The 26,109-nt window shown below is 49.2% G+C and overlaps 2 protein-coding genes across 6 annotated transcripts in view; both read right to left on the bottom strand.

The window, feature by feature from the left end:
• Nucleotides 1-17,905, bottom strand: part of PLA2G4C (phospholipase A2 group IVC) — a 59,062-nt gene extending 41,157 nt beyond the window's left edge. The window contains exons 1-8 of the mRNA XM_063614905.1: nt 17,848-17,905; nt 16,845-17,007; nt 13,844-13,883; nt 12,750-12,830; nt 12,020-12,156; nt 7,365-7,554; nt 5,836-5,956; nt 3,471-3,611 (exon numbers count right to left, since the gene is read on the bottom strand). Coding sequence (XP_063470975.1) covers nt 3,471-3,611; nt 5,836-5,956; nt 7,365-7,554; nt 12,020-12,156; nt 12,750-12,830; nt 13,844-13,883; nt 16,845-17,007; nt 17,848-17,905 — 931 coding nt within the window. The remainder of the gene's footprint in view (nt 1-3,470; nt 3,612-5,835; nt 5,957-7,364; nt 7,555-12,019; nt 12,157-12,749; nt 12,831-13,843; nt 13,884-16,844; nt 17,008-17,847) is intronic.
• Nucleotides 17,906-21,840: 3,935 nt separating this feature from the next.
• LIG1 (DNA ligase 1) overlaps nt 21,841-26,109 on the bottom strand; it is a 56,320-nt gene continuing 52,051 nt past the window's right edge. For all 5 annotated transcript variants that reach the window (XM_063615789.1, XM_055235822.2, XM_063615788.1 and 2 more), the window contains 3 exons: nt 24,620-24,763; nt 22,301-22,393; nt 21,841-22,128 (listed from right to left, as the gene is read on the bottom strand). In XM_063615789.1, coding sequence (XP_063471859.1) covers nt 22,045-22,128; nt 22,301-22,393; nt 24,620-24,763 — 321 coding nt within the window. In that variant the 3' untranslated portion in view covers nt 21,841-22,044. The remainder of the gene's footprint in view (nt 22,129-22,300; nt 22,394-24,619; nt 24,764-26,109) is intronic.

The following is a 26,109-nucleotide window of genomic DNA, read 5'->3' as shown; positions in this document are numbered from 1 at the left end:
ATTGGAACCCTGGTACACCATTGGGCAGAATATAAAATGGTACAGCCACTGTGGAAAATGGTATGGTCATTCCTCAAAAAAAAATTTTTTTTTTTTTTTTGAGACAGCCCAGGCTGGGGCGCAATGGCATGATCTCGGCTCACTGCAACCTCCGCCTCTCAGGATCAAGCGATTCTCCTGCCTCAGCCTCCCGAGTAACTGGAACTACAGGCATGCACTACCACGCCCGGCTAATTTTGTATTTTTTGTAGAGATGGGGTTTCACCATGTTGGTCAGGCTGGTCTCCAACTCCCGACCTCAGGTGATCCACCCGTCTCGACCTCCCAAAGTGCTGGGATTACAGGCATTAGCCACCACACTCGGCCTCAAAATTTTAAAAGTAGAATTACCACATACATGATCCAGCAATTCTACCTCTGAGTATATACCCAAAAGAATTGAAAGCAGGGTCTCAAAGAGATATTCATAGACCCATGTGCATGGCAGCTTCCTTCACAACAGCCAAAAGGTGAAAGCAATCCATGTGTCCATCAATGGATGAATTGATAAGCAAAATGTGGTATATTCGTACAATGGAATATGATTCAGCCATAAAAAGGAAGGAAATTTGGACCCATGGTACAACATGGATGAACTTCAAAGTCATTTTCCTCAGTGAAATCAGACACAAAAAGACAAACACTGCATGATTCCATTTACATGTCATACTCAGAGTAGTCAAAATCATAGAGGCAGAAGGTAGCATTGTGGTTGTCAGGAGCTAAGGGAGGGGGTGACAGGGACTTAGTATTCAATGGGCGTAGAGTTCCAGTTTTACAAGATGAAAAGGGTTATGGAGATGGATGGTGGTGATGGTTGCACAACATTATGAATGTATTGTATTTATACCACTGTACTCGACACTTTAAAATGGTTAAAATGGCAAATTTTATGTTATGTGTATTTTATAATAATAAATAAAAAGCACCCTGGTGTGTGAGGGGAGGGATAAGAGACATGTACAGAACCACTTCAGTAGGTGATACATACATCCAAGGAAATAATAATGTTATAGGGAGTAGCTGGGAGTGACAATTTCAGAATATCTGATGCCCAAGACCAGATTTAGCAAAGAGATGGTGGGGATAGGAGACAGGAGCCAGGCTTGGCAATGTAAAGGACCCCTTCTGTCCAGACCAGAGAAAGGGGGAAGATCCCCTTCATCCTACCTCATTCTCCTCCCCTGAGAACACCCTTCCATCTACCAGGTTGCCAAAGCTGAAACCTTTGATGTCATCTCTGATTCTCCTTACTCTCCACATCCAATCCAGGTGTAATTCTTCTTCATCTGTCTCCAGGTTTCCAGAGTCCATCCACTTCCCTCCCATATCCACTCTGGTACCCAACCTTAAACTGCCATTATCTGTCACCAGGACCATTAGCTTCTCAACTGCTCCCAACTTCTAAGTTTACACACCCACCCCTAATCCATGCTCGGAGAGAGAGAGAGATAGAGAGAGATCTTTTACAATATAAACTGAATCGGTCACCACCCTAATTAAACTGCCTCCCTGGCTCTCCCATTGCACTTGGAATCCAAACTACACTTCATCTGTGTCCTTCAGGATCCCATACGATCTGGACCCTGCCTACCTCTCCAGCCCTCTCTCCCAGCCTCATTCAGGAGGCTCCAGCCTTACTGTTCTTCTCATTGGTTCTAGAGTAAGACAAGCATGGTCCTGGCTTAGGGTCTGATATGGTTAAGCTTTATGTCCCCACCCAAATCTCTTGAGTTGTAATCCCCAGATGTTGAGGGAGAGACCTGGTGGGAGGTAATCGGATCATGGGGGCAGTTCCCCCCATGCTGTACTCATGATAGTGAGGGAGTTCTCACGAGATCTGATGGTTTTATAAGTGTTGGGTAGCTCTTCTTTGGTTTGCTCTTCTCTCTCCTGCCACCATGTGAAGAAGGTTCTTGCTTCCCCTTCACCTTCTGCCATGATTGTAAGTTTCCTGAGGCCTCCCCAGCCATGTGAAACTGTGAGTCAATTAAACCTCCTTTGTCTACAAATTACCCAGTCTCGGGTAGTATCTTTATAGCAGTATGAAAATGGACTAATATAGGGTCTCTGTATTTGCTTTTCCCTCGTCCATGATGCTTTTCCCCTAAGATATCTGCATGGCTTCACTTTTCATCAGGTCCATGCTCAAAGGCCATCTCCTGTCAGAAGCTCTGACCATCAATTAAAAATAATACTGTTGTCACTCTCCAGTCCCTTACCATGAACTATTTTTCAAGATAGCTTTTACTATGATCTGCCATTATAATATGTACTTATTTTTGTGTGTGTTCACTCATCATCTCCTTCCCTAGAGTGCAAACTTCATTAGGGAACGAGCCTTCACTGTCCTGCTCATGATTGAATCCCCTGCATTTAAAATAGTATCAGGCTCCTAGAGTGTCTCAAAAGTGTATGCTAAAATCATGGAGATTCAACCATCCTTGAATTCCTATCATGTGCTGGGCATTTGGCTGAGTGTTTTACTTGTGGATCATACCTAACTCTCACACCCACATTTTGAGATAAGTACTTTGCCTATGAGAAAACCGAGGCTCAGGTAACACAAATTACTTTTTCAAGCTGGCATGGTTGGTCCCATGTAGGGGAGCTGTCTGCTCAGCAGGGTAAAGCCTTCAGACCCTGAGTGCTGAGAAGATTATGAAGCCACAACTAAAAGTGATACCAGTGTATAAGCTACAGTCAAGGACATTTAATCAAGTTCTGATTTTACTCACTATGACTGTTTTGATTGTTTTTGGTTTTTGTTGTAATTTTTTCTGGAAATACCCTACTTAAAAAAAATTGTATGCCCCTTGCTTTGCTGGTGCCCAAAACACATTCTAGTTTTTTGGTTTTTTGTTTGTTTTGAGACAGGATCTTTCTCTGTCATCCAGGCTGGAGCGCAGTGGAGCAATCATAACTCACTGCAGCCTTGAACTCCCAGGCTGAAGTGATCCTTCCATTGCCTCAGCCTCCTGAGTAGCTGGGACCACAGGCACATGCCACAATGCCTGGCTAATTTTTAAATCTTTTGTAGAGACACAGTGTTGCTATGTTGCCGAGGTTGGTCTCAAACTCCCAGTCTTAAGGGATCCTCCCATGTCAGCCTCCCAAAGCACCATGTAATCCCAAACACATTCTGAACCTGCTTATTGGAAGCCACAGCCCTGGACTTGAGCCCCTCTATTAAGCTCCCTCTCCTGGATTGTTTGGTAGGATATCAGGTATCTGCCACATTAAGGAGACCTTTGAGAGACACTGAAGACTCAGCAGGAGGAACACACCATTCCTCTTTCTGGAAGCTTACCAAGTCCTTTTCTTTCCCCCCAGAAATTTAAGAGCTGGGCAAACTAGACCCTCAGGAGGAAAATTCTTGCCTCTCCTCCACTTCCCACCCCCTTTTAATACCCTCTGACCCCAGCGCTGACCTCTCAGGAAAGTCAGGTCTCTCTCAGGGTGAGTTCTGACCAGTCTTCCCCTCTTGAATTTGCTTCCGAAGTGGGTTATGGAAACACGGGCCCCCAGTGCAGGGAAGCCAGCGTGGTGAGGGGTGAACTCGAACCAGGTCTCTGCAGAGGAAATACAAGGGCAAGTGAGTCCCAGCACAGAACCTGGAACGTAGTGGGTGTGCAGGAAAAAAAAAATCTATTAATAAGGAATTACAACCATGACAGGAGAATGTTAGAGATGGACGGTGTGGTATCAGTAACCACTGGGGATCTCATCCTCAGACCTGAGACTTTATGCTGCTGGTGGCAGCTCATAACTTCCACAGCAGCCTGTTTCCAATATTTTCCAGAGCTTGAACCCTCAGCCCTGCCTCTCTCTTCCGTCTCATTGTGGCTGCAACTCCATGGAATCCTGGAGTGCAAAGAAAGAGTGTAGCCACACGATTGCACAGAGGATTGTCTGTGGGCATAAATCTAATGCATGATTCCAATGTGAGTCATTAGAATATTCCAGGGAAGAAAATGACATGATCAGATTTTCATCCTGGAAACTTCCATCAGGCAGCCAGGAAAGGAGGTGGACAGCTTGGGCTGGGCGGGCCAGTGAGGAACTGATTACAAGAGTCTCCCAGGAGACTGGGAGACCTGGTCTGGGGGTGATGTAGAAGAGCACAAAGGATGAAAATGATGAGGGGGTGATTTCTATGTCTGGAAAGGACTGAATTTGTGGGGCTTATGGAAAGGACGGAGTCAGCTGTATCTGCTCTGGTGAGAAAACAGTACAAGGATCCGCACCGAGGAGAGAGATAAAACATTCATGGCCGGGCATGGTGGCTCACGCTTGTAATCCCAGCACTTTGGGAGGCAGAGGTGGGTGGATCACCTAAGGTCAGGAGTTCGAGACCAGCCTGATTAACATGGTGAGACCCCGTCTCTACTAAAAATACAAAAATTAGCCGGGCGTGATGGCGCATGCCTATAATCCCAGCTACTTGGGAGGCTGAGGCAGGAGAATAACTTGAACCCGGGAGGCAGGGGTTGCAGTGAGCCGAGGTCGTGCCATTACACTTCAGCCTGGGCAACAAGAGCAAAACTCTGTCTCAAACAAACAAATAGACAAACACCATTCACACTGGGGGCTTCTGAGCCTTGAGATGCCGGGAGATGTCCAACAACAGGTAACTGGTAACATTGCCTGATGTGCTGTGAGAAACCAGGACACAGTTGCTGAACAAGTGAGTGCATTTTATGCTTAGGAAATAGGGTAAGGTCTGGATCTCAGGAGAGAGATGAGCTCAAAAGAGAAACTGGAATGTCTGGAGAGCTGCCAGCATTTGGGTGATAATTGGACCTATGGAGAAGGAAGACATCTAAAAACTGAGAGACGGCCAGGCGCGGTGGCTCACGCCTGTAATCCCAGCACTTTGGGAGGCCGAGGCAGGTGGATCACCTGAGGTCAGGAGTTCGAGACCAGCCTGACCAGCAGGGAGAAACCACGTCTCTACTAAAAATACAAAATTAGCCGGGCATGATGGCGCATGCCTGTAATCCCAGCTACTCGGGAGGCTGAGGCAGAAGAATCGCTTGAACCTGGGAGGCGGAGGTTGTGGTGAACCGAGATCGTGCCATTGCACTCCAGCCTGGGCAACAAGAGAGAAACTCCGTCTCAAAAGAAAAAAAAAAAGAAAGTGAGAGACAGCCCCCCCCCGCCACCCACCCCGCCGTCCTTCAAACATCCCTTATTACAGTTTTCTTTCCTTTTTTTCTTTTGTCCCTCCTCTCCTCTCTTTTCTTTTTTCTTTCTTCTTTTTGGGGGGACAGGGTCTTACTTTGTCACCCAGGCCGTAGTGCAATGGTGCAATCACAGCTCACTGAAGCCTTGAATTCCTGGGCTCCAGTGATCCTCCTGCCTCAGTCTCCTGGGTAGATTCTTCAGGTTCCTGCCACCATGCTTGGCTAATTTATTGGTTTTGTTTTTCGTTTTTCGTTTTTTTTAATGTTGTTGTTTTGAGATGGGGTCTCACTATGTTGCCTAGGGTGGTCTCTAACTCCTGGTTTCAGGCAATCCTCCCACCTCAGCCTCCCAAAGCACTGGGATTACAAGCGTGAACCACCATGTTGGCCTCTTAAAGGTTTTCTTGATCCATGCGAAGCAAGTGCATGTCCTCTGGTCACTTCTGGGACTTCCCTCTTCTCTCCTCTAAGCTGAGCACCCTGTTTTCTGCAATCCTGAGCCCTTCCCTCTTCCTGGCTCCCCAAGGGAAGGGCAGGGAAACATTCTTCCATTTCACTCCGTGCCGTTCCATCCCTTACTACCTCTCCCTCCCTCTAAATGTTTGCTTACCTGGTGCTCTTGCCTCCTGCCAGGAAGGTTGCAGGTCGTTGTCAATGGCTGCAAATATCGGGTAGGGTAGTGTTCCCTCTTCCACAGGCTCCTTCATATTCGACAAATGAGACTCTGGCAGCTTTGGGAGAAGGTGCCAAGACAAAGTGTGAAGGAGGCATGTGGGTCCCACAGGGTGGAACCTCTGCACGTAGGCCACTTTTTTTTGTTGTTAGAGGGGTCTCAGTCTGTCACCCAGGCTGGAGTGCAGTGGTACAATCATGGCCCACTGCAGCCTCAACCTCCTGGGCTCGAGCAATCCACCTGCCTCAGCCTCCCAAGTAGCTGGGACTACAGATGCATGTCACCATGCCCGGCTAATTTATTTTTTGATAGAGACAGGCTCTTGCTATGTTGCCCAGGCTGGTCTCGAACTCATGGCTTCAAGCAATCCTCCCCCCTTGGCCACCCAAAGTGCTTGGATAGGCTAGGTGCAGTGGCTCATACCCATAATCCCAGTACTTTGGGAGGCTGAGGTGGAAGGATCACTGGAGCCCAGGATTTGGAGACCACCCTGAGCAACAAAGTGAAACCCTGTCTCTAAAAAAAAATAATAATAATAATAATAATTTGTCAGGCCCAGTGGTGTGTGCCTGTAGTCCCAGCTACTTGGGAGGCTGAGCTGGGAGGAGTGCTTGAGCCCAGGAGGTCAAGGCTGCAGTGAGCTGATTGCACCACTGCACTCCAGCCTGGGCGACAGAGTGAAACCCTGTCTCAAGAACAAACAAAACAAACAAAAGCAACAAAAACCCAAAGTGTTAGGATAGGCTGGAAGCAGTGGCTCATATCCATAATCCCAGCACTTCGGGAGGCTGAGATGGGAGGATCACTTCAACCCAGTAGTTGGAGGATTGCTTGAGCTCAGGAGTTTGAGAACAGCCTGGGCAATATAGCAAGATCCCTGTCTCTACAAAAAAAATTTAAAAATTAGCCAGGCATGGTGGTGCACGCCTGTTGCCCCAGCTTACTCAAAAGGCTGAGGCAAGAGGATTGCTTGAGACCAGGAGGTCGAAGCTGCAGTGAGCTGTGATCTCGCCACTGCACTCCAGCCTGGGTGACAGAGCAAGACCCTGTCTCAAAAATAAAATGAAATAAAATAAAATAAAATAAAAATAGTGAATTCAAGACATCAAATGGCCAAGGAGAGATGGACAGGAAAGTTGTCTTGGGTCTGACACTTTCCCTATTTCTGCCTTATTCCATCATAAGTCCTGATTGTTCTTCTTGCCCTGGATGTCTGTGTATCTTTCTAGTAAATCGTATCACTTTATTTTTCGCATAAACGAATCAGAGTCCATTTCTGTCACTTGCAACCACAGTAATCCTGATATACTTTAGTTTTGAGGCATCAACCGAAGTGCCCATATTTTGATGCCTCGAAAGTCCTGACGGACTTAAAAGGTGGTGCTGGTCAGGATCTTTGGTAACCCCACACCCTGAGACCCCTTGTTCCTCCCCCCACCCCAGGACCCCAGCTGGGAATGACTTACTTCTCTGGTTTGCTTGGAGATAACCATGTAGGCCCAGAAGTCGGTCAGAGAGTAATTCTCAGACCTTGCTGCTTGGATGGTTTTCTGTAGGCTCTTAGCTAAGTCCCACTCCTGTCGGGTAAATCGACGTTTCAGGTCAGCCTCGAGAGCTTCCATGTCACCATCGTTGGTGTAGAGAGAAGATATTGCCCTGCAGGACAGAGGAAGAGAGTGAGTTGGGCATTTTAAGTGTGGACGATGAAGACTGGGGAAGGATGTGTGCGAGGAGGTCCTTCACAGGAACACCTGCCTCGTGGAGAGGGAGACACACAGAGGAAACGGAAAATTTACATTAAATAAATATAACTACAGAACAATCAAGTTCAAAGGAGGACTCAAAATCATCTGGGACAATCCTTCCATTTCATTAGCAAGAAAATGAGAGCACGATGGGAGAAAGGCTTCATCAAATGTTTGTTGCAGCCAGCACTTAGTAAAGGTTTACATGTGACAGCAACAAACTGTCTTTAGTCCTTTATACCTATTAACTCACATAATCCTAGAAAATCAATGAATGGGGCCAGGTGTGGTGGTTCATGCCTGTAATCCCAGCACTTTGGGAGGACGAGGCAGGAGGATTGCCTGAGAGACCAGCCTGGCCAACATGGTGAAACCCCGTCTCCACTAAAAATACAAAAAAATTAGCCAGGTGTGGTGGCATGCGTGGTGGTGGGCACCTCTAGTGCCAGATACTCAGGAAACCCCGTCTCTACTAAAAACACAAAAATTAGCCAGCATGGTGGCACACGCCTGTGGTCCCGGCTGCTCGGGAGGCTGAGGCAGGAGAATGGCGCGAGCCCAGGAGGCAGAGCTTGCAGTGAGCCGAGATCGCGCCACTGCACTCCAGCCTGGGCAACAGAGCGAGACTCTGTCTCAAAAAAAAAAAAGACTTGACATTCATTTGCTCACTCAATAAATATATATGTATATATATAAATTTTTTAAAATTTTTAAAGAAAAGAGGTTTATTTAGCTCACAGTTCTGCAGGCTGTACAAGAAGCATGGTGCAAAAAGCTTCTACTCATGGCAGAAGGCAAGGAAGCTGGTGTGTCACATGGAGTCTATATATATATATATATATATATATATTTTTTTTTTTTTTTTTTGAGACAGGTCTTGCTCTGTTGCCCAGGCTAGAGTGCAGTGGCATGATCTTGGCTCACTGCAGCCTCAAACCCCCAGGATCAAATGATCCTCCCACCTCAGCCTCCCGAGTAGCTGGGACCACTACTCACCAGGTGCATCACCATGCCCTGCTCATTTTTACATTTATTTTCCGTAAAGACAGAGTCTCACTATGTTGCCCAGGCTGGTCTCAAACTTGTGGCCTCAAGCAATCCTCGCACCTCAGCTTCCCAAAATGCTGGGATTATAGGTGTGAGCCACTGTGCCTGGGCTCAATAAACATTTTTTATGTTCTTAATGCTGCTTATCGGGTGCTATCTACCCTCACACTGTCCAATGTATTAAACACACATCATAGCTCTTGAGCCCTTGAAGTGTGGCTAGCATAATTTTAAATTTTTATTTCATTTTAATTAGCTTAAATTTAAACACTGGTACTCCATTCAGTTATTGGGAAACTGAAGTATGTTTAGAACAAGCTGGGTATGAAAAGTTCTTTCCTTTAATATCTTTTTTTTTTTTTTTTTGAGATGGAGTTTCACTCTTATTACCCAGGCTAGAGTACAGTGGTTTGATCTTGGCTCACTGCAACCTCTGCCTCCCGGGTTCAAGTGATTCTCCTGCATCAGCCTCCCAAGTAGCTGGGATTACAGGTGCCCGCCACCACACCCAGCTAATTTTTGTATTTTTAATAGAGACAGGTTTCACCATGTTGGCCAGGCTGGTCTCAAACTCCTGACCTCAGGTGATCCACCTGCCTCGGCCTCTCAAAGTGCTGGGATTACAGGTGTGAGCCACTGCCCTGGGCCTCCTTTAACATCTAATGAGACTTCTGCATCCAACTTGGAATGCACTCAGCATAAAATGCCCAGCAGCTTTCAAAGACTTAGTCTGACAAAAGGAATATCAAATATCTCATTAACAATTTTTTTCTTAATGATGTGTCAAAATGCTAATCTTTTGGATATATTGGGTTAAAGAAAATGGATCATTCATTTCACTGTTTCTTTTTACCTTCTTGAAGAGGTTACTAGAAAATTTAAAATGGGCTGGACATGGTGGCTTACACCTGTAATTCCAGCACTTTGGGAGGCCAGGGCAGGCAGATCACCTGAGGTTAGGAGTTAGAGACCAGCTTGGCCAACATGGTGAAACTCCATCTCTACTAAAAATACAAAAATTAGCTGGGTGTGGTGGCAAGTGCCTATAATCCGAGCTAATTGGGAGGCTGAGGCAGGAGAACCACTTGAACCCAGGAGGTGGAGGTTGCAATGAGCCAAGATCGCGCCACTGCACTCCAGCCTGGGCGACAAGAGCGAGACTGTGTCTCCAAAAGAAAAAAAGAACAGAAAAGAAGAAAGAAAGAAAGAAAGAAAGAAAGAAAGAAAGAAAGAAAGAAAGAAAGAAAGAAAGAAAAAGAAAGAAAGAAAGAAGGAAAGAAAATTTAAAATGATAGAATAGATGTGGCTCATGGTATATAGTTCTACTGGACAGCTCAGGTTGGGATGCTTTGCATATGTTTCATCATTTAATTCTCAAACAGCCCTGTGAGATCAGCACAGTATGTTGCTGTCACATGTAAACCTTCAATAAGTGCTGGCTGCAAAAAACATTTGACTCTGATGAGGCCTTTCTCCCATCATGCTCTCATTTTCCTGCCTGTGAAATGGAAGGATTGTCCCAGATGATTTTGAGTCCTCCTTTGAACTTGATTGTTCTGCAGTTATATTTATTTAATGTAAATTTTCCGTTTCCTCTGTGGGTCGCCCTCTCCATGAGGCAGGTGTTCCTGTGAAGGACCTCCTTGCACACATCCTTCCCGAGTCTTCATCATCCACACTTACAATGCTCAACAGTGGAGGTAACCAAGGCACAAAGAAGTATGTCTGGGCTCATAACAGCCCATGAAGGACAGCTCCAGGAACTAAACCAAAGCTGTTGGAATATAAGGCTTTTGTTGTTGCTGTTTGTAGAGATGGGGTCTCGCTATGTTGCCCAGGCTGGTCTTGAACTCCTCCTGGGCTCAATTGATCCTCCCACCTCGACCTCCCAAAGTACTGGGATTACAGGTGTGAGTCCCTTTGTCCAGCCAGGCCTGCCTTTTTAACCACAGCAGCCTTGGAAAGAGTGCAGAAGAAATCACGTGGTTCCTATCTCAACAGCTCCCCCTGGAGTTCTGCAACGTGCAGTACGGCTAAACCCCCAAGCAATGTCACTCAACATGTTAGATGAGCCTTGGAGGAATAGAGGGGTCCTAGGTGTGACTCTGCAGGACCTTTCCCACTCCCAAGCTCTGCAGCTCTGCTCTTCATGCTGTCGTCTCCATGAACCTCATCCTCCACACCCAGCTTAGAACCCAGCTCCAGATCAAACTTTGAGCACAGAAAGGAAAACAAATCAGGCCAGCCAGGCTCAACATTTGTGCCTCTGCCCTGCCTATCTCACTCGAGCCTCTGCTGCTCTGCCTAGCCTTACCTCCTGCTCTGAAAATGTGCCAAGATCTATTAGTCATGTCTGCCCTGGGCTTGGCAACAAACACGCAGACATGAGTATTTCATACCTGCCATCTGGGGCCTCCTGAATGAGACAGTCCTACACAGATTAATGTAATACTTTATCATAGAGGCTGATAAGTTAAAAGGGCTGTATTCTATCCACCTGCAGTGTGAAAAGTGCACCTGAACATGTAAATCCTCCTTTAATGTCAGAAGGTAGTATTATTATGCTTTGTCCGTGGCTTTGTGTAGTAAAGAAAGATACTTGGTGTTTTCCCCTGCTTCCTGGTGCAGAGTTCCTAAAACCCTTGGAATTTTTTTTTTTTTTTTTGAGACAGGGTCTCTCTGTCACCCAGGCTGGTGTGCAGTGGTGTGACTGTAGTTCAATGCAGCCTCAGACTCCCAGGCTAAAGCAATCCTCCTGCCTCAGCTTCCTGAGTAGCTGGGACCATAGGCATGCACCACCATGCCTGGCTAATTTTTTCACTTTTTGTAGAGACAGGGTCTCGCTATGTTGCCCAGCCTGGGTCTCAAACTCCTGGACTCAAGCGATCTTCCTGCCTCAGCCTCCCAAAGTGCTGGGATTACAGGCGTGAGCCACCACACCTGGCCCATCCTTTGTAATACACCAGCAAATGTAAGTAAAGTGTGTTCCTGAGTTCTGTGAGCTATCCCAGTAAATTATTGAACATGAGGAGGAAGCTGTGGGAAACCCCAAGCTATCGCCAGTCAGTCAGAAGTATCAGCGGCTAGGTAATTGCAACTCGTGTCTGAAGTGGGAGCAGTTTTTTGGGACTGAGCCCCTTTCACCTGTAGAATCTGACGTGAACTGCAGGCAGACAGCGTCAGAATTGCTCAGAATTGTAGGACACCCAGCTAGTACCAGAGAGCTCGAGAAGCAGCGTTGGAAAAAACCACACACATTTGGTGTCAGGAGGAAAACAAAAATCCCATTTATGTGTCAGAAAGCAATCTGAAACACGAGTGATGCTTACCAAGTGGATCCAGAGACCCCTGCGAGGTACGTGACGGCATCCAACAGGCCCTGTTCTTTCATCTCACTCAGGACTCCAAGGCAGGCAATGTGAGCCCGCAGTCCTCCACCTGAGCACAGCACAGCAACAACTGGGGCCTAGACATTGGGGAGAAAATCAATCAGAGGTTCAGAGCCTGAGGATGGAGGTGGGAACAAGAAGAAGGGTACCTGGGGCTGGGCACCGTGGCTCACGCCTGTAATCCCAGCACAATGGGAGGCTTAGGCAGGTGGATCACTTGAGGCCAGGAGTTCAAGACCAACTTGGCCAACATGGCAAAACCCCATCTCTACTAAAAATATAAAAATTAGCTGGGTGTGGTGGCACACACACCTGTAATCCCAGCTGCTCAGCGGGCTGATGCAGGAGAATAGCTTGAACCTGGGAGGTGGAGGTCGCAGTGAGCCAAGCTCATGCCACTGCACTCCAGCCTGGGTGACACAGCAAGACCTTGTCTCAAAAAAATAAAAAAAAAAAAAGAAGAAGAAGAAGAAGAAAAGAAAAAGAAAGGAGGAGGAGGAGAAGGAGAAGGAGAAGAAGACCTAGGATCTCCCTTAGGCAGGGGCAATGCCTGTCCCATAGAAGTTCATATCCTTCGGTCCAGCTCTCCCTGGCTGAGATGGGCCCTGGACACTGGGCACAGAGGGGGCGATTCTGGGATCTCTGGGGCCACCCTCCTCCCCTCACTTACCTCACTGGCCTCGATCCTTAGCTTCTTCAGAGCTTTCAGCACATGAAATCTTCGTCTCTCCACGGCCGCCTTTTCTTCTTTCTGGAGCCCAGGAATTATGGAAACCTCAGAGCTTCCCAGGAGAAAACACAAAGAAGTCCAGAAAATTCACAGGGAAAAGGGATAAAACACAGAATTTGACCTAGAACTGGGCTGTCCAAGCAGGTAGCCACCAGCCCAAGGGTACATGGTTTCCTTTTGGGGTGAGGAAAATATTCTGAAACTAGATAGAGGTGATGGTTGTACAACACTGTGAATGCATTGAATGCCAGTCAATTATTCACTTTTCAAAATGGTTAATTTTGGGGCCAGACAGGGTAGCTCACACCTGTAATCCCAGCACTTTGGGAGGCCGAGGTGGGTGGATCACTTGAGCCCAGGAGTTCAAAACCAGCCAGGCCAACATGGTGACCTACCTACCTACTTACTTACCTTCCTTCCTTCCTTCCTTCCTTCCTTCCTTCCTTCCTTCCTTCCTTCTTTCCTTCCTTCCTTCCTTCCCTCCCTCCCTCTTTCCCTCCCTCCCTCCCTCCTTTCTCTCTCTCTCTTTTTTGAGAGAGTCTCACTCTGTTGCCCAGGCTGGAGTGCAGTGGCACAATCTCAGTTCACTGCAACCTCCACCTCGCCGGTTCAACGATAAGACAGGGTCTTGCTCTGTTGCCCACCACCAGTGCAGTGCTGCAATCGTAGCTTACTGCAGCCTTGAACACTGAGACTCAAGTGATCCTCATGTCTCAGCCTCCCAAGTAGCTTGGACTACAGGTGTGTACCACTATGCTTGGCTAATTTTTAAAAATATTTTCTTTTATTGTAGAGATAGGGTTTCACCATGTTGTCCAGGCTAGTCTCGAACTCTGGGGCTCAAGAGATCTTGCCTCAGCCACCAAAAGTGCTAGGATTACAGGCATGGGCCACCACGCCCAGACTTCAGCTCTTTCCATCTATCTCCACCAAGCGAGAGGAACTGTCACAGCCCTCACCTCTTGACACTCACTATGCGTTCCATTACACAAATGCTCTGCTTCCCCACAGTGGTCAGCTCTGAGAGGACTTACCTTCCCATGGTGCACTGCAGTCAGAAAATTCTCAGTCCTCCTGCCAAAGAAATGGCTCTTTTTAGACCTGTGTCCACTGTTGGGCTTAGCAAAGACAGTGGGGGAGGGCTGGGACTGTCACGGGCTCATGGGTTCTTCTTGTCTACTGCCCAGACAAAACCAATGCGAACAGCAGGTGTTGCAGCAAAGAGAGAGAGTTTAATAATCTCAGGGGCAGCCAAGCGAGGAGAATGGGAGAAATATTTCAAGCGTGTCTCTTTGAAAATTTGGAGGCTAGGGTTTTTCCTCTCTCTTTCTCTTTCTGTGTCTCTGCCTCTGTCTCTGTCTCTGTCTGTCTCTCTCTCTCTTTAGATGAAGTTTCCCTCCTGTTGCCCAGGCTGGAGTGCATTGGCACGATCTCGGCTCACTGCATCCTCCGCCTCCCGGGTTCAAGCAATTCCCCTGCCTCAGCCTCCTGAGTAGCTGGGATTACAGGCATGCACCACCATGCCCGGCTAATTTTTGTATTTTTAGTAGGGATGGGTTTCTCCATGTTGGCCAGGCTGGTCTCGAACTCCTGGCCTCAGGTGATTCGCCCGCCTTGGCCTCCCAAAGTGCTGGGATTACAGGCGTGAGCCACCGTGCCCGGGCTGAGGCTAGGGTTTTTTAAGGAAACTTTGGTGGGCAAGGGGCTGGAGGAACTGAAACAATTGATCAGCTATGGATGAAATCACAGGGGTGTCCAAAACTATCTCTGTATAGCTGAGTCAGTTCCTGGGAGTGGGTCTCAGGACCAGGTGGTAGCTCTTGGTCTGCCAAAATGCTCACTCTGAAAGCTATCTCAAAGACAAGTTCTTTTTTTAAAAACAAAACAAAACATTATTGCCAGGAGCAGTGGCTCACGCCTGTAATCCCAGCACTGGCAGATCACTTGAGGTCAGGAGTGACCAGAAGAGTGTGAGCCCTCTGTCATGCTCGGACAGGGCCACTAGAGGGCTCCTTGGTCTAGCGGTAACGCCAGCGTCTGGGAAGATGCCTGTTGCCTAGCGGACCTTAGTCTAGCGGTCGCGTCAGTGCCTAGAAAAAGCACCCATTACTTAGCAGACCGGGAAAGGGAGTCTGCCTTTCCCCGGCGGAGTGAGAGAAGACTCTGCTCCACCACCTCCTGTAGAGGGCCTGACTGATGTCAGCCGCCCACAGCCATCCAGAGGCCTAACCGTCTTCCTGTGATGCTGTGCTTCAGCGGTCACGCTCCTGTTTCACTTTCCTTTTCCACTCTGTACATCTGGCTCCGCCCTCTAGATAGCAGTAGCATAATTAGTGAAAGTACTAAAATATTAAAGTCTTTGATCTTTCTGAAAAGAGCATAGAAGAAATAATGACATAAGCTGTCCTCTCTCTCTCCGCCTCGGCTACCTAACAGGGAAGGGCCCCCTGTCCAGTGGACACGTGACTCACGTGACCTTATCAATCATTGGAGATTACTCACATTCTTTATTCTGCCCCTTATTATCCAATAAATAACAGCGCAGCCAGGCATTTGGGGCCACTATCGGTCTCCGCGTCTTGGTGGTAGTGGTCCCCCAGGCCCAGCTGTCTTTTCTTCTATCTCTTTTGTCTTGTGTCTTTATTTCTACAATCTCTCTTCTCCGCACACGGGGAGAAAGACCCACAGACCCTGTAGGGCTGGTCCCTACAGTGGCGCAATCATAGCTCACTGCAGCCTCCAACTCTTGGGCTCAAGCAATCCTCCTGCCTTGGCCTCCTGAGTAGCTGGGACTAGAGGCATGTGCCACCATGTCTGGCAAAGTTTTAATTTTTTTGTAGAGATTGAGGTCTCACTATGTTGCCCAGACTGGTCTCATTCTCTTGGGCTCATGCAATCCTCCTGCCTCAGCCTCCCAAGAAGTGGGGATTACAGGTATTAGCTAACACACCCCACTAAAAAGATGAGTTCTGTATGTTTCACAATAGTGACATTATTTATAGCAGTAGCTGGGGAAGTTATAAATCATGTGACCCCTGGTTACATGACTCTGGAGCACATATAGAAGAGGAAGCTAAGGGATGGCAGGTCACTGCTCAACCTGTTAGGTAACTAGAGCACCCTAATGGCGCTGGTTCCGGGTTCTTCTTCCTCAACGCAAGCCCGCCAAACAAAAAACCAATCAGAGAGAGGTGTTTTTCCGCCTCGCTCTAAGCCCCACCCCAACCAATCACAAACATCCACGCAGCCCTCCTGGGCATAAAAGAAGCAAACCCCCCACCGCTCTCTCTCTCTCTCTCTGTCTCCTGCCCAGCCCAGCCTGCTGCCTCCAATAAAGATCTCTTGGCCGAGCCGGTGTGCCGTGGTCTTAAGTCTGAGTGTCACTCTTTCACAACCCACGACTGTTCTTTAGCAAAGTTCCAGCACCTTCATGATTCTAACCTTGTCTTATGAATGTGGCTTCAGGCCAGGCACAGTCGCTCATGGCTGTGCTACCGCGCCCGGCCTGATTGGTTTTATAAGGAGAGATTAGGGCCTCTGCTAGAGGCTTCAGGAGAAACCAACCCTGCCAACACCTTGATCTTGGACTTCTAGCTTCCAGAAGTGTTAGAAAATAAATTCCTGGCCGGGCGCGGTGGCTCATGCCTGTAATCCCAGCACTTTGGAAGGCCGAGTGGGGCGGATCGCGAGGTCAGGAGTTTGAGACCAGCCTGGCCAACATGGTGAAACCCCATCTCTACTAAAAATACAAAAATTAGCCGGGTGTGGTGGTGGGTGCCTGTAATCCCAGCTACTCGGGAGGTTGAGGCAGGAGAATCGCTTGAACCCGGGAGGCGGAGCTTGCAGTGAGCCGAGATCGCGTCACTGCACTCCAGCCTGGGGGACAGAGCGAGATTCTGTCTTAAAAAAAAAAAAAAAAAGAAAAGAAAACGAAAAAGAAAAAGAAATCCTGTTATTTAATTGCACCCAATCGCTGGTACTTCGTCATGGCCGCCCCAGCGGGATGAAACAGCCCTCCCTTCCCCCACGGCTTGCCTAAGCCTGGGTCTGGGGCGTGTGCGCACGCGCGGTGGCGCTGGTGCTCGGGAATCCGCTGCTCGGGAATCCGCTGCTCGGGAATCCGCTACTCGGGAATCCGCTGCTCGGGAATCCGCTGCTCGGGAATCTGCTGCTCGGGAATCCGCCTGGAATACCTGCGCTTAGCGATGTAGTCGCTGGACAGCTCCTTCAGCCGGGATCTCCGTGGGTGAAGACTGCGGTGATCCTCGGTGCCAAAGCTTCTGTGGTCCTCCTGCTTTCCTTTTCGCCCTGTGGGAGGAGGTCGGGGGCTGGAGGTGTTTCCTCCTGGTCCTGAGCAGGGCCAACCTGGAGGTAAAATGGCTCCTGCGCTTTTATACAGCCTTCCTCGGCTTGTGGGCCCTGCTCGCTTGCTCTAGCTTTTTCAGCTGTTCCGCAGCTCACCCGAAACTATTTTCATCAGTAGGATCACGTGGAGGGCTGAGACTTTCCAGGCTTCCTTAATGAGGTCACCCTTCTGTCATTAGGCAACCGAGACCAGTATTCAAAAAAAGAATGTTGTCGTTATCTAACTATATTGGAGATAAGTATTCCTCAAAACAGATTAGCTAATCTTCCTATGCAACTGGCTAATAACCATCATGTATAATATCATACTCAAATACCCAGAAAAAGAAATATTGAGGCCAGGCGTGGTGGCTCACGCCTGTAATCCTAGCACTTTGGGAGGCCGAGGCAGGCGGATCATGTGAAGTCAGGAGTTCGAGACCAGCCTGGCCAACATGGTGAAACCCCTTCTCTACTAAAAATACAAAAATTAGCTCAGCATGGTGGCGTGTGCCTGTAATCCCAGCTACTACTCGGGAGGCTGAGGCAGGTGCTTCAACCCGGGAGGTGGAGGTTGCAGTGAGCCAGATCCTTAGGGCCAACTCTAGTTCATTTAATGTCCATTTTTAGGAAATCTGTGAGCTCCATTCACAGCGAAGGTTTGAAGCCCAGAAGTGGCCTCCCAACAGGGTACCACATTTCTCAGCACCTTTGCAGCTAGGTGTGGCCATGTGAGTGAGTTCTGTGGTCATGTGACCGAGTTCCAGTCACTGCAATGGAGCATCTGTGGCGAGCGCTGCTTCCAAGAGTGGCTCCTAGAAACCTCCCATACTACCCTCCTGCCTACTCTTCCTGAAGCCCAGCACTAAGTGTCATCCCGACCTGATGGATTTTGAATTTTTACTTTTTTTTTGAGATGGAGTCTTGCTCTGTCGCCCAGGCTGGAGTGCAGTGGTGCGATCTCAGCTCACTGCAACCTCCGCCTCCTAGGTTCAAGTGATTCTCCTACCTCAGCCTCCCACGTAGCTGGGAATATAGGCACCTGCCACCATGCCCGGCTAATTTTGTATTTTTAGTAGAGACGGGGTTTCACCATGTTGGCCAGGCTGGCTCGAACTGCTGAACTCAAGTGATCCACCTGCCTCCGCTTCCCAAAGTGCTGGGATTACAGGCACAAGCCTCCGCACCCGGCCTGAATGCTTAGTTTTTAAAAATAGAGATGAGGCCGTAATCCTAGCACTTTGGGAGGCCAAGGCAGGAGTATCATCAATTTTAGAACAGGATTTCACCAGGGGGAAGATGGTCTCCCCTGCTCCCCCTAACGCCAGGCTCATCTCTGTCAGTGCCCACAACACCAGCCATCGCAGGATCTTTGCACTCCTAGACCTGACCATGCCACTGCCCCGCCTGCGGGATAAGGTTCCACACCTCACAGGAGCCCAGGAGGCTCTCCATAGTAAGTAGTTACAGATCCAGCCAAGGAGCTGACGGCATGGACCAAACCCTGGCCCCCCACTTCCTAGACAGTGGACCTAGGGAAGGTAGCTTACATCCCTGCGCCCCTCAGTGTCCTCACCTGTTAAATGGGGAGAATAAAAGTACCTACCTGGTGGAGCCATCATGAGGGTCACTGAGGAGTGAGGATGACCCTGACTAGCTCCAGCAGAGGGACAAGGCGGCCATGTGTAGCAGATGTGTTCCTGGGGCCCTGCACTGGTGCAGGGAGGAAGAGCCAAGCCCAAGGGAACCATGGTCTCCACACAGAGCCAGACAGTGATGTGGGGATCCCCTGACATACAATATTTACTTTTTTTTTTTTTGCCTTAAACATTTTATTTGAAATTGAAACACAAATGCACACTAATTTGCCAGTTCTTTAAGGGAGAGCTGTATCAGGAACTCTTAGCCATGAGAAACAAAAGTCATTTTTTATTTATTTTTTGAGACAGAGTTTTGCTCTTGTTGCCCAGGCTGGAGTGCAATGGCTTGATCTCGGCTCACTGCAACCTCTGCCTTCTGGGTTCAAGCGATTCTCCTGCCTCAGCCTCCTGAGTAGCTGGGATTACAGGCATGTGCCACCATGCCTGGCTAATTTTGTATTTTTAGTAGAGACAGGGTTTCTCCATGTTGGTCAGGCTGGTCTTGAACTCCCGACCTCAGGTGATCTGCCCACCTCGGCCTCCCGAAGTGCTGGGATTACAGGCATGAGCCACTGCACCCGGCCAAAAGTGATGTTTTAGAGTGTCATAATCACCCTGGGACTTATTCTTCCTCCATTCCCATGAACAAAAGCCCACGTTAGGCAGCTGCTGCCCCTGCTTCGCTGTCTTAGGGTCGTCAGGGCTAGTTTGTTACTCTCCTTTCTTTTTCCTCATCATTACAAGGTGGTGACTTGGCTCCAGCCATCATCTCTAGTCAAGGCAGGAGGAGGGGAAGAGCTGCCACAACCAGGGCTGTCCTTTTTGTTCAGGAAAGATGTTTCTCCAGAAGCCCCCAGCAGCCCCTGTGCTTATGTCCCCTGGGTCTGCCCACACGGGGCCACAGGGCCACTGCTAGCTCCAAGGAGAATAGGAAGGCAATGTTGTATTCTTGGGCTATGACAAATAGAAACAAAATGCCCAAGAGATTGCGTGCGCAAGAGACCGTGATGGAGACATGGAAGAGAGACGGGGAGGGTGAGAGTCACAGTGACAGTCAGCAAAGTGAGCCTGGCACAGACTAGCATGGCAGGGAGCAAGGCCTCGCAGATACAGAGAAGGAAGGGGAGAGAGGACGGGCGGGAGACGAGGGCAGAGGAACCTGATGAAAGAGAAGGGAAGAAGGGAGGGCAGATGTGAGAGGCAGAAACAGAGTGTGAGGGGAAGGGGATGGCTAGGAGCCCTCTGTCCTTCCTGTGGGAGTATCAGGACATCCTGACACTCTCATTTCCAGAAGCTCATGTTCCACGCTGGGCCCCGAGGTCAGAGGCCTCCTGCTCTAGAAGACCCAAGCCTAGGCCCCACCCCGAGTGCAGCTGTTTTCCCCAACCCAGCCCCGTGGTACCCAGGGCTGGGTGGGTGTCCCAGGCATCCTGCTTGCCTTGTCTGACCATTTCCCGATGGTTTTCCTCTAATGTGTCATCCCATGTGGGGTGGCTGGAATAATAACAGCCCCCATAGATATCCAGGTCTTAATCGCTGAAACGTTTGATGTGATCTATTTTTTTTTTTTTTTTTTTTTTGAGATAGAGTCTCGCTGTTGCCCAGGCTGGAATGCAGTGGCATGATCTCGGGTCACTGCAACCTCTGTCTCCCAGATTCAAGTGATCCTCCTGCCTCAGCCCCACTAGTAGCTGGGATTACAGGCGTGCCCCACCACGCCTGGCTAATTTTTGTATTTTTAGTAGAGACGGGGTTTTGCCATGTTGGCCAGGCTGGTCTCGAACTCCTGACCTCAGGTGATCCACCTGCCTCAGCCTTCCAAAGTGCTGGGATTACAGGCGTGAACCACTGCGCCCAGCCCTTTTACATTTTTATTAATTTTTATTAATAAAATTAGAGGAGATGAAGTCTGGCTGTGTTGAGCAAGCTAGTCTTGAACTCCTGGCTTCAAGTGATCCTCCCACCTCAGCCTCCCCAAGTCCTCCCCAAAGCGTGAGCCACTGTGCCCGGCCTCTGTGAATGTGCGATCTTATGTGACTAAAGAGACTTTGGGATTGAGTTAGGATCCTGAAATGAGATTATCCTGGATCATCCAGGGGGCCCTAAATGTAACCACTTGAGTGCTTGGAAGAGAGAAACAGAGATCTGATGGGAGAGGATGTGACCTGATGACCTCAGGAGAGAGATTTGCAGGCGCGATGCTGCTGGCTTTGAGGACGGAGGAAGAAGCCATGAGCCTAGGAACCGCGTGGCCTCTGGAAGCTGGAAAAAGCAAGGACACAGTTTCTCTCCTGGAGCTCCCAGAAGGAACCGGCCCTGCCACCACTTTGATGTTAGCCCAGTAAAACTGATTTTGAACTTCTGACCTCTGAAACTGTAAAAGAAGCCATCTGTGTTATTTTAAGACGCTGCATTTGTCTTCCTTAACAGGGCTCACAATGGTGCCTCCCTGTGGGATGGCTGGAAGGTTAAACAAGTTAAAAAATATATGTATGTAAAGATTTTAGACTACTGCTGCCCAATACAATTAAATAAAATATTTGCTATGGCTGGGTGTGGTGGCTCATGCCTGTAATCCCAGCACTTACGGGGGCCGAGGAGGGTGGATCGCTTGAGGCCAGGAGTTCAAGACCAGCCTGGACAACATGGCGAAACCCCATCTCTACTAAAAATACAAAAATTAGCCGGGCGTGGTGTCACATTCCTGTAATCCCAGCTACATGGGAGGCTGAGGCAGGAGAATCACTTGAACCCGGAAGGTGGAGGTTACAGTGAGCTGAGATGTCGCCATCACACTCCAGCCTGAGCAACAGAGCCGGACTCTGTCTCAAAACAAAAACAAAACAAAACAAATTCACATCCTCTGTCATGCTGGCCACCTGTCAAGGGCTCGGGCATTGCAGGTGGCCAGCGGCGGTCACACTGCACAGAGCAGATACAGAAGACGCCCACCACTGCAGGCAGTTCCTAGGCCACGGCTACATGCTATGCAAGTGACACCCATGAAAGCTTTGCCCCCAGAGCCCAGCACAGACCTTGTCACAAAGTAGCTATCCAATAATTATTTATTGAAAGAAATGACGGGATGAATCCCAGACTCTGGTGTAAGCCACCCCCTCACACACACACCCCTCCCCTGACTCTCAAAAACCATAGCCTGCCACAGCAGATTTGCTAAAAAGCAAAGGCAATAATAACCCTGGGGTCCGTCCAACTCATGCCCTGTACCCAGGCCCTAGGAGAGCAAGGGCTTAGTAGGTATCTTCAGGGTCAGAGCCTGAGTCCTCGCCTTGCTGGTTCTGAATCTGACTTTGCTTCCGGTACAAACAGGCCACCTGAGGAGAGAGGGTGGGATGGGGTGGTCAGAAGCTCGCTGGCTGCCCCCACCTCCACAAGGTTCCAGAGAGGCCACCATGCTAAAAAGCTGGTAGGGCCAAGCAGCTGGGCAGCCCACCCTGCTTCCCAGGGCCTCACCTGGGTGGCCCACCCTGCTTCCCAGGGCCTCACCTGGGCACTGGTGGTGGCCTGCTCCGGCTGCTTGTCTTCACGGACTCGAATAAACCGAGGGAAGCGAAGGGAGATCCCCTTGTCACTATCCACCTGCGGAAGCGGGATGGAGACTCCTGCGGTCCAGCCCCAGCCACTCCCTGCTCAGTCTCCTCCCTCCTTCACTCTGGACTGCTTCCTGATCCACATGAGGGGGCCGAACGATGGGTTGTCATAAGGATTAAACAAGTTGACAAAGTGCTTGGAACCATACCCAGGGCACAGTAAGTGCTTAAGAAATGCCGCCTGTTGGCCGGGTGTGGTGGCTCACGCCTGTAATCCCAGCACTTTGGGAGGCCGAGGCGGGCGGATCACAAGGTCAGGAGATCAAGACCATCCTGGCTAACATGGTGAAACCCCGTCTCTACTAAAAATACAAAAAGAAATTAGCCAGGTGTGGTGGCAGGTGCCTGTAGTCCCAGCTACTCGGGAGGCTGAGGCAGGAGAATGGTGTGAACCCAGGAGGTGGCGCTTGCAGTGAGTCAAGATCATGCCACTGCACTCCAGCCAGCGCGACAGAGTGAGACTCCATCTCAAAAAAAAAAAAAAAAAGAAATGCCGCCTGCTACAGCCGTTACGATGATGACGATGACTCAGGCTAAAGGCTGAACTATGGGGCCAGGGCATGGGTTCTAGAACCTGACTGTGGGATTCCAATCCCAGCTCCCAACTCTCAGGAGCCACGTGATCCAGGGGCAGTTACTCAAGCTCTCTAGGGCTCTACATCCTCACCTGTAAAATGGAGATGTTTGTGTCACTGTGTCTTAGGGATTTTGAGAGGATTAAATGAGTGTCTATGAGTGACACGCTGATGACCACACAGCACCCGCTGCATAGCAAGGGCCGGATACACACCGGCTCCTGTCCCTTGTCACTAAGGGTCCCTGGCTCTCTAACGTGCAGCATGGTAAAAAATTTTTAAACATTAGATCAAAAATGTAAGTTCCAATCCCAGCACTTTGGGAGGCCGAGGTGGGCGGATCACTTGAGGCCAGGTGTTTGTGACCAGCCTAGCCAACATGGTGAAACCCCGTCTCTACAAAGAATACAAAAATTAGCCAGGTGTGGTAGTGCACACCTGCAGTCCCAGCTACTCAGGAGGCTGAGGTTGGAGGCCCACCTGGGCTCAGGAGGTTGAGGCTGCAGTGAGCCACAATTGTATCACTGAATTCCAACCTGGAAAACAAAGACCGAGTCTCAAAAAAAAAAAAAAAAAAAAGAGTTCTTTAAAAGTGGAAGTCTGCTCCTCAACAGAAAAGTATATGCTAGCTTGGTTTTGAAGGATAAGGAGAAAATGAAAAGATATCTAATTAAAATTATTTATTTATATATTTTTTGAGGCAGTGTCTCACTATGTTGTCCAGGCTGGTCTTGAACTCCTGGCCTCAAGCAATCTTCCCACCTTGGCCTCCCAAAGTGCTGGGATTACAGGTGTGAGCCACTGCACCCAACCTCATTTTAACTTTGAGATGTGCTGTTCTTTGGAAGGAGACACTGGGAGCTTTCCTAGTGCTGGCCACAGGCTGGGGTTCTCCCCTGGTTTACAACAGTGCCTCAGTGAGTGCTGAAGACTGAAGCACTAAAGAGAGAAATTAGCCAAGGCATTCTAAAACCTGATAGCATGAAAATGAATTATGGCTGAGGAAGAAACTGCAGCAAAGTAAATGGTGAGCAGGAAGGGAACTAAGCCTTTGCTTAAAAGAACTGAGTTTCTGAAAGTGATTTCACAGCTGCAGATGAGATTATGATACTGAAGGGAGCAATGTCACTGTTTTCTTACTACTCCTGGTGCATTCTTTTTTTCTTTTTTTTTTTTTTTGAGACGAAGTCTTGCTGTGTCACCCAGGCTAGAGTGCAGTGGCGTGATCTCGGCTCACTGTAACCTCTGCCTGCCGGGTTCAAGCGATTCTCCTGCCTCAGTCTCCCCAGTAGCTAGGGCTACAGGCACAGGTCACCATACCCGGCTAATTTTTGTATTTTTTGGTAGAGATGGAGTTTCACCATGTTGGCCAGGCTAGCCTGGAACTCCTGACCTCAAGTGATCTGCCTGCCTTGGTCTCCCAAAGTGCTAGGATTACAGGCACGAGCCCCCGTGCCTGGCCCATTTTTAAAGAAAAAATGTTTTGACCTTTTTATCTGACACTCAAATAAAATGCAAGCTCATCTTCCTGATCCTTACCTGGAAGAGCAGACATGAGCCAAGGTCCCCTCTCTACTCTGCTCTCCGTGTGCCCGCCCAGAATCCCACACAGGGCCACGCCCAGGTCCTCTGCCACTCACCAGGCCCCGTGCAGCAGGGTAGATGGGGGAGAGGGAGAGGTCAGCGCACTTCACCTCCCACACAGCGCTGGGGTCCAGCCAGTGGTCGGGAGTCACAGCGCCATCTATCCGCACGTAAGGGCGTGGGCTGGGCAGCACCAGGGCCTGCAGTGAGCAGAAGAAGAGAGGAACAGAGGGTCTGGAATCTCAAAGTCAAGGCCAAGCACTGGAGGGCTGGGGAGAGGGAGGAAGGGAAAAAAAGACACCCCCTTGAAGTAAACAGAAATAGAAATAGAAACAGAAAGTGTAGGAAGGGAACAGAAACAGACACTCCCTTGAAGTAAACAGAAATAAAAATAGAAAGTGAAAGAAGGGAAAAGAAACAAGACACCCCCTTGAAGTAAAAAGCTGGGAAAGGTGGGAGTTGGGAGGAATGGGAGATGGAAAGAAATGAAAGGCCCTGGGGGCTGAGGCAGGACATTAAAGACAAAAAGAGGCAGAGAAAGGGCCAGAGACCTGAAGGAGACAGAGACACAGTGGGACGGGGACAGAGATGTAGAGAGAGGGGGCAACGGAGAGAGAGAACCAAAGAGTGGGACAGAGATGGTGTCAGGGACTGTGTGTCCCCACCCACATCTCGTCTTGAATCATAGCTCCCATAAGCCCCATGTGTCATGGAGGGACCTGGTGGGAGGTAACCGAACGATGGGGGCAGGTTTTTCCTGTGCTGTTCTCGTGATAGTGACGAAGTCTCACAAGATCTGACGGCTTTATAAAGGGCAGTTCCCCTGCACACGCTCTCTTGCCTGGCGCCATGTAAGACGTGCCTTTGCTCCTCCTTCACCTTCCACCATGACCGTGAGGCCTCCCCAGCCATGTGGAACTGTGAGTCCAGGAAACCTCTCTTTATAAATGACCCAGTTTTTTTTTGTTTTTTGAGACAGAGTCTCACTCTGTTGCCCAGGCTGGAGTACAATGGCATGATTTCAGCTCACTGCAACATCTGCATCCCAGGTTCAAGCAATTCTCCTGCCTCAGCCTCCTGAGTAGCTGGGATTACAGGCATGTGCCACCACACCCAGCTAATTTTTGTATTTTTAGTAGAGAAGGGGTTTCACCATGTTGGTCAGGCTGGTCGCGAACTCTTGACCTCAAGTGACCCACCCACCTCGGCCTCCCAAAGTGCTAGGATTACAGGCGTGAGCCACTGCACCCGGCAAGTCTTGGGTTATTTCTTCATAGCAGCATGAGTATGAAAATAAACTAATACAGATCCAGTAGGACAGACACTCATGCCTGAAATGCCTGTGACCATGACAACATACATTCACATTGATCAGGGCTCACAGGCACTTCACAAGGAGCAGCTATGGCACCTGCTGTGTCCTGTGGCTAACCCCTGGTGTGAGTGAGGCACAGGGCTTGGGGAGGCGAGGCTCCTTGAGCAGGGTCACCAGCTAGTAGCCGGCAGTGCTGAGACATGAACCCGGAGATGCTGGACTCCAAAGCCA

Source organism: Symphalangus syndactylus, chromosome 13 (assembly GCF_028878055.3).
Source record: "Symphalangus syndactylus isolate Jambi chromosome 13, NHGRI_mSymSyn1-v2.1_pri, whole genome shotgun sequence".
NCBI classification, from domain to species: Eukaryota; Metazoa; Chordata; class Mammalia; order Primates; family Hylobatidae; genus Symphalangus; species Symphalangus syndactylus.
The sequence above is the reverse complement of the archived record's forward strand: the minus strand, read 5'-3'. Positions and strand labels throughout refer to the sequence as shown.